General features: G+C 38.9%; 3 protein-coding genes across 3 annotated transcripts in view; 1 reads left to right on the forward strand and 2 right to left on the reverse strand.

The window, feature by feature from the left end:
- LOC104738968 overlaps positions 1 to 3,210 on the reverse strand; it is a 6,909-nt gene extending 3,699 nt beyond the window's left edge. Inside the window, exons 1-4 of the mRNA XM_010459192.2 lie at positions 2,974 to 3,210; positions 1,471 to 2,545; positions 298 to 965; positions 12 to 225 (exon numbers count right to left, since the gene is read on the reverse strand). Of these exons, the coding sequence (XP_010457494.1) occupies positions 12 to 225; positions 298 to 965; positions 1,471 to 2,091 (1,503 nt within the window). The 5' untranslated portion in view covers positions 2,092 to 2,545; positions 2,974 to 3,210. The remainder of the gene's footprint in view (positions 1 to 11; positions 226 to 297; positions 966 to 1,470; positions 2,546 to 2,973) is intronic.
- On the forward strand, positions 3,437 to 4,890 carry LOC104738970 (60S ribosomal protein L23). Its single transcript, XM_010459195.1, has 3 exons — positions 3,437 to 3,528; positions 3,629 to 3,913; positions 4,631 to 4,890. The coding sequence occupies exons 1-3, from the start codon at positions 3,516 to 3,518 to the stop codon at positions 4,753 to 4,755; spliced, it is 423 nt and encodes a 140-aa protein (XP_010457497.1). The 5' UTR covers positions 3,437 to 3,515; the 3' UTR covers positions 4,756 to 4,890.
- Positions 4,779 to 6,906, reverse strand: LOC104738969. Its single transcript, XM_010459193.2, has 3 exons — positions 6,648 to 6,906; positions 5,185 to 6,220; positions 4,779 to 5,105 (listed from the first exon to the last, which is right to left on the reverse strand). Exons 2-3 carry the CDS (start codon positions 6,169 to 6,171, stop codon positions 4,950 to 4,952), a joined length of 1,143 nt encoding a protein of 380 aa, XP_010457495.1. The 5' UTR covers positions 6,172 to 6,220; positions 6,648 to 6,906; the 3' UTR covers positions 4,779 to 4,949.

Here is a 7,696-nt window from a genome sequence, read left to right on the forward strand (position 1 = left end):
GTTAAAGTTACCTTTGAGAATGTGTTTTTAATAGATGCTCTTATATAGTAATCGACCCGATCCCCTGAAGAATCCACCAATTTCACATCACCTTTCTCTTGACTATTCCCTTGAGAGATTGTCACGTCCTCCCCCAAAATCTTAGACGAAGACAACGCTAATGGCAGAAGACTCTCGATCAATCCCACGTTCCCTCGTTGGAAATAATCATGATAGCTCAACAACCTATAATCACACATTCATAATCAGATTCAGTTTTGTGTGATCAAGTACACTTCAAAAGGCAAAAGGAAATACCTTTTTTCAGTCCATCCTTGCATTGATGCTAACGTCGAAGTCAAGAGCTTCACGTAAAGAGCCTCACGATCAGACTTCTTGGCGTCATTGGCAACTTCAGCCAACATGGCGTGAGAGGCACCAAGCAAGTCTGGCTCCATCTGAGATGTCACAATGTATTGATGGAACAGAACCCAAGTGAAACACAAATTATGCATAGATCGTGTAATCCCCAACATTAACCATGTCTTCTTCATCAGTTCCAAAAGCTCATCAATCTCATCAAGAACCAACGTCTCATCACGTATGTCAAAAATCGACTGCAAAAGCGCCACATAGAGATGTACGTTGAGTGGGTATCCATCGGCCCAATGGCAAACCTCGGTGGTCGGGTTGCTATTGCGCCATGATAAGGAGGTGACAACGTTACAAAGTGTCGGCATTGTCTCTGAGGTTTTGCTGGTGTCAATGGGTTTTGTCTCGCTCTGGCGGATGATTTCTCGGAGACGCATTGCAAAGTTGTTGGCCTTATCAAGAGGGATTGATGGATGAAGGAGAAGGCCAGCTTCAAGGACTTTGAGTTGTCGTCTTTGCCAAATTTGATACTCATGTATATCACCAAACTCCGATGATTTCACGTGACGGAGCAGCTCTAATGGAAGGATTATTGTCTCTGCTCGCCTACCCGTCTGGATGACAAAAATTACAAACGTTTCTTTAATAAATCATGAAGAAACAGAGTTTTCATTCATAATGGAGAAAACAGAGGAACTTACTTGGCCAACAAGCGTCCTCATTAGGGTTTTCCGAAGCCTAGTGTCACTCTGTTCCGTGACTTTCATCTGTTGCCTCATGATTTCTGCGGAGGTTAACGGTCGTAGAGGTCGAGAAGGTGGCACAGTCAGAAACCCAGCCCCGGGGCTAATGTGTCCTGAACCACCTCCAATGCTTCCATTATTACCAGGGGATGAAGGAGCTGACACGGCTCCCGCAAATGTCCCTACTGTCGACATTCGCCTAGACGGAGATCGTTTAAGCATCTTCAACCCTAACGCTCGTTTAACTCGGCTTGTTGGTGTTGTCACAACTTCTNGCTCGCCTACCCGTCTGGATGACAAAAATTACAAACGTTTCTTTAATAAATCATGAAGAAACAGAGTTTTCATTCATAATGGAGAAAACAGAGGAACTTACTTGGCCAACAAGCGTCCTCATTAGGGTTTTCCGAAGCCTAGTGTCACTCTGTTCCGTCACTCTCATCTGTTGCCTCATGATTTCTGCGGAGGTTAACGGTCGTCGAGGTCGAGAAGGTGGCACAGTCAGAAACCCAGCCCCAGGGCTAATGTGTCCTGAACCACCTCCAGTGCTTCCATTATTACCAGGGGATGAAGGAGCTGACACGGCTCCCGCAACTGTTCCTACTGTCGACATTCGCCTAGACGGGGATCGTTTAAGCATCTTCAACCCTAACGCTCGTTTCACTCGGCTTGTTGGTGTTGTCACCACCTCCTTCCTGCCTAAAGATCCGAAGCCAGACCCGTTAGACGATCCAGATCCTCCTCCTCCTCCTCCTCCTCCTACTCCATCCCCTTGATGGTCACCACCATTGTGCTTCGAGTAGAACGTGAGAGCATTTCTACCTCCGAATCCAGGTGATGATCGACATGCCGCGAAAAAGATCTCATATGCGGTTTCACGGATCTCATCCCGATCAAGACCATCAAGCTTTCCAAATGGCCAGAGGAGATCAGTATCAGGACAAACCTCTAAGCCGGCCATTTCAGAAAAGGACTCCCTCCGAGAATGACGAACCATCACGGAGGGGAGGCAAGAAGGAAAAAGAACGACCAGACGGATTCGGGTTTAAGAATTCAAATGCACGAGGAGAGAGAAGGAGTTCTTCGTTTAATAAAGGGAAAAAATGAGAGACAGGAAGAAAGAAAAACAGAGAGAATTGAGGAGATGGAAGACAACTTGGAATAACCTAAACGACATCAAAAAAAATTTGTGCAAAGGAAGAAGAGAGGATGTGAGTAAAATGAGGAAGACTCATAAAATTAACCATAATTAGCAAATCTCCTATTCCTAGTAACTTCCTCAAAGCCAAATCTATTGTTTTTTATGTGTATTCTCTTTTTCATGTGATACACAACCTTAAAGAAAGGAAGAAAAACAAACAAAATCCAGCCTCGGTTTGTTTACAACAGATTCCAGCGTAAAACAAGTTTAAAACTTGTTACTCAACATACTGCAACTTCCTGTTTTTGATCTGTCCCAAGCAAAAAAAAAAAAAAAAAAGAGAGACATAGGTCAACAATACTCAATATCCAATTATGCAGCACTTAATTACCAAGATTTATTTAATTGGACATATGATCATCTCGCGATGAGATTGTTCCGAACTTCCAAGTATGGTCGACTATATTCAATCATGTGTTAATGTTAGGACAGAATAATTGATCAGTTCAATGACTCTTTTTTTAACTTTGAGAAAAAAAATGCAAATCTCACAACCTCATCGTCCTCCTCCAGCAAATTCAGACTTATAATCGGCAAAAAAGGCTAAAATCATAATTGGGTTTTGAATAAAATAAATAACAAAGTAACAAGTCCGGAAAAAATTAAACAGAGCAAAACAAATGACTCCGCCCAAACTAACAAAAGGCTAAACAACTTGTTCCTCTAGTATTAGCTAACCTTGGTTAAGAGACTAAGACCACCGACAGCCACTGCTCGGTATACCATATCTTCAAGTTTATCTACTCGAAGAAAGCTAACCGAGAGTAGAAAATTCTAACCAAGAGTAAAAGATTAAACTGAGAGTTGTTGGGTCTCACGGTAAGTGAGAACCCTCCAAAAATAGGCGTATGCCACTTATCGTGAAGAGCACACGGTATTCTTTAGTAAAAGGCGAAAGAATAGTTCGCTTTGTGCTCACCACATGGCTGCGTGGATTGATAGTGAAGAGTGTGGTCAATTTATATTAGAGTCTCAGCTGTCCAACTCTTTCATCTTCCGATGTGGGACTCTCAAACAACTGACCAAAAGAACCGACACTCCTTTTGTAAAACTATTCGTGGGCTTTCATGGGCCTAAAATATTTAGAACTTGGGCTCAAAACGCAATTGTCATCTTCTTCCTTCTTAAGGCGAGTGAAACCCTAGAAGTAAATGCATCACTATAAATGACACCGGAAACCCTAAAACCATAACTACAGATATCTCTTCAAGCCGTCAACAATGTCGAAGCGAGGTTCGTGCTTTTCCTCTATTTAGTAGATCTGATACATTTTCAGTTAACCAATGTGCGTTGCTTTAGTGGGTGTTGTTGTTATTTGGATTATTTTGATTAGGGCGTGGAGGTACCTCTGGTAACAAATTCAGGATGTCACTGGGTCTACCAGTGGCGGCGACGGTGAACTGCGCCGACAACACCGGTGCTAAGAACCTGTACATCATTTCCGTGAAGGGTATCAAAGGTCGTCTTAATCGTTTGCCTTCTGCTTGCGTTGGCGACATGGTGATGGCCACCGTCAAAAAGGGTAAGCCCGATCTCCGTAAAAAGGTGCTTCCTGCTGTGATCGTTAGGCAACGCAAACCATGGCGCCGAAAGGATGGTGTTTTCATGTACTTCGAAGGTCAGTTTACTTGCTTTGATTCAACCCTAGCTTAAAGTTTGCATTTTTATTTCGTAGCTTCACATCAGGCTTAAGTCATGTATTCACCGAAACTTGTTAGAGGGTGTTTATACTGTTACAAGCATTGGTATAGTTAAGTTGTGTTCTATCGTTACAGATACTTTAATGCTTCAACGCTTGAATCTGCTCCATTTGAACTCCAAATTTGTTTTTGTGTTCTAGTTTGCTGCGTCTTTGATGTAGTTATGACCATATTTAGATTTAGATACTTGTATATTCCAGAGTTGTGTCATGTATGCATCGACACAGTCAGAGGGTGTGTAAATACAAAACAATATCTGGTAGACCTAGTGTGTTCTATCGTTACAGATACTCTTATGCTCAAACGCTTGCATCTGCTCCATTTGAACTCTACATTCTCAATTGTTTTCAAATGCTGGGTACTACTGATTGATTCTGTGATCGTAGTCAGTTATGTAGCTTATTTAGTTGACATCCACCAGGCTTAAGTCAAGTATCCACCGACACGTTTAGAGGGTGATGATACGGTTACAAGTCTGGAAAACTAAATTTGTGTCCTTCGTTACAGATGCTTTATTGCTTGAACGCTTGCATCTGCTCCATATGGACTCTACATGATGATCGCTATTTGTTTCCCATTTGTTATTGTGTATGAAATCAAGTACTGATGTAGTGATCTGTTCCTCTATTGTACAGATAATGCTGGAGTCATTGTCAACCCCAAGGGAGAGATGAAAGGTTCTGCAATCACTGGTCCTATCGGAAAAGAGTGTGCTGATCTCTGGCCAAGGATTGCTAGTGCTGCCAATGCCATTGTCTGAAGATTAGATCAGTCTTGCTTGCATTTGATGATCTGTCTAAATACAAATTTGAGAATTTTGGTAGCAATATATTTTTATTTCCTGACAATATGTATTGACTTTGAAATGTTTGGCTATTTAGACAATTTTTCCTCAGTTTCTCCTTTTCTGGTATTAACATCATATTGAAAATATGAAAACGCTAAACTAAATTATTACTGTAGATGCTTTGGTCGGTGGTTCTGGCAATGTATGAATGCCAAAGCAATTGAAAATGATTGCAAGATAGATAGATTTGCTTCGAATTGAACTATGTAAAGTCCTTCGTGAACATTCACAATCTTTAACCCAATGGTTTCATGCTTCGTTCCCTGAATCAATACGTTAAGATTACAAAATTAGTTTTTTGTAAGGGTTTAATCTCAGTTGAGGTTTAAATTGTATGTTTACCTCTATGAGAAGCTCGAGTTGGTCTTTTCGTGGTTGACCATTAAGATGGGTCAAGGAACAACCCAAGTCCCATCCTCCACAGTCACAGTGTCCTTTAGATTTCCATCTCTGTATCAAGCTCAAGGGTTCATCTTCAGGTCCTCCATGAACCCCTAAAGGAATCACAACATCCATACTTCTGACAGATGTTGAAGTTTCAGTCTCAGTAGCATCATTTGATTGAACCATCGGCTGCAATTTCTTCAAGAAGTTCAATCCCCAGCCTCCAATTTCTTCTCTAACCGTCTCTTGTTTCACAACCACAGCTAATGTTTCAAGATTTGTTGGAAGGTTGTTTTCCAAAAGATTCACCTGCCCAACATCAAAGCTCGGTTCTTCTTCGAATGGCTGATCCCAAGAACACAAATCAGGTATAAAACTTGTTCTGCTCAATCTTGAGATACCTCTAGTTTTCTTGACTACTTTTTTAGTTAATCCTCTGTTTGTCCCGTTACTCGGTATCTGATCATTGCTACTAAACAAAACAAACTCTCTCTCCGAAGACAAGGTCGATACTTTTATTCTACCAACTAGATGTGGTGAGGATGATGCTTCTCCTCTTTGTAGGTAGATCATATAAACACTTTGGTCTTCTACATAGCTTGCCACATAAACATCTTTCTGATTCTCCAATTTGAAAACAAAATGAGGCGTTCCATTGGCTCTCATAGTGAACTGAAGGCTTCCCTCGGTATAGTTTGACAAGAATGACGTTTTGCTTGATAATGGGATTACCTTTTTATGAATCTTTTCGGATTCAGTCTCATAGTTTTCTCCTACTTTGCTTGGAGAACTAGAGACCTCACATGATACTTTGGGACTGCTTAACCATTTTCCGATGCACAAAACCGACAAAGGATGTGCATCTTTCTGTCTAAACAAGTTCCTTGATGGATTCACATCATTTCTCACATTCAACAATGAATGGATTTGAGCATCACCCACCATCTCTATTGTCGAATCCGAGATAATCTCCAGTTTTTAAGCTGAACAGTATCTGAAAGACAAACAAAAGGTATAGACAAGGATGAGAAACAAAAAAGATTTGGACAGGATGAGAAACTTTTCTTGTGTAAGGACAGATTCTTATCTAAACTAGTATTACATTTTCAACACCAAATGCATATCCAAGATTGGAAATAAACTTCCAAACACACAAAATACAAAACTATAAAACAGAATTTGAAACCCAAAGCTACAAAAATGAGAGTTATGTTTAATAAAAAAAAATAAAAAAATGAGAGTTATGGGTTATTAAGCTTTTCAACTGAAAAGAAAAACCTTACAAAAAAATGACAAATCAAAGATTCTCTGTTTCATGCAATGATCAAATTTTGATAAATCTTCAAGCTCAAATGGGAATAAAGTTTTGAGCACCCTTCAAAAAAACTAACATTTTTCATTTCAAAGCTCTTTTTTTTTACCTGGATTAAAACTGGATCAACGAAATAATTTTCGAATCTCCTAGTGGGTTATTTGATCTTTCTTTCGTCTGTCTTCACCAAATTTAAAATCATAAACAAGTGTTTCCCTCCTCTCTTAAGGAATCAAATGAGTAACAAGAAAGTGGGCAAAGCTTGGAAGCAACAAATAATATGAGAAATGGTGATCAAAGAAATGTGTATTGTACATATATAACCTAACGCGTTGTATCCACTTTTTATATCATTCTGATGTTTTCAATCTTCCACTTAAGTCTTGTTTTCACAACTTTTGGTTAATTGGCTTTTAGTGGGAGGTGCGTGTGTGTTCGTTCGGTGGATTTAAACAACACACACATGTCACTATCTCTTAACTTCTTTAATTATTTTTAATTTTGACCGCAGTTTTTGCATTATTTCAAGGTGCGGTCAACATGTTAAAATTATATTAGTACTAATTATATATATAAGAATTTATTTATATAATTGGTTGTCATCAAAAAAAAAGAAAATAAAAAACGCCTTAAATATATATATATATATATATATATATGATTAATTAAACGTTATAACATTATTGTCATTCTGATTTCGTTCTGCAGTATTTTAGTCATATTGTTTCGTTCGTATTTTTATCGTAATATTGTGATGTTTCAGTTTATATATATGTATATACACTCATGAATAATGTGTTTTATATTTTTTTTTTGTCAAAACGAATAATGTGTTTTATATATGATTGTAGATCCTGTGGGTAAAACATTAAACAAAACGGTCGATGCGTGAGATTAAAACGATAACAGCAAATTGGTAAACTAAATTATCTAATTTCTAACTAATTAATTCGTCTGCTAAAATTGAACACTTAGCTTAAATGGGGTATTGCTTAATCAGGTTCATGACCATCACACAGAACACGTAAAAACATATCTACTTGAATCAAAGATTTAGAGGTAGATATATCTAAAATAATTTGTCCACTTTCTAATGGAAAATATTTCCCTTAAATGATGATAAAATACGATTAAGTTGACGCATACGAATCGCCGACT

The sequence above is a fragment of the Camelina sativa genome, chromosome 14 (genome assembly GCF_000633955.1).
Source record: "Camelina sativa cultivar DH55 chromosome 14, Cs, whole genome shotgun sequence".
In the NCBI taxonomy this organism is placed as follows: Eukaryota; Viridiplantae; Streptophyta; class Magnoliopsida; order Brassicales; family Brassicaceae; genus Camelina; species Camelina sativa.

Bases quoted from the DNA above. Each gene is read 5' to 3' on its own strand.
- LOC104738969 (XM_010459193.2), bottom strand. From the start codon at position 6,171: ATGGTGGGTGATGCTCAAATCCATTCATTGTTGAATGTGAGAAATGAT. The intron at 5,106-5,184 runs GTAAACATACAA...GTATTGATTCAG, and splicing joins AACTCGAGCTTCTCATAGAG to GGAACGAAGCATGAAACCAT.
- LOC104738970 (XM_010459195.1), top strand. The intron at 3,914-4,630 runs GTCAGTTTACTT...TCTATTGTACAG, and splicing joins TGTTTTCATGTACTTCGAAG to ATAATGCTGGAGTCATTGTC.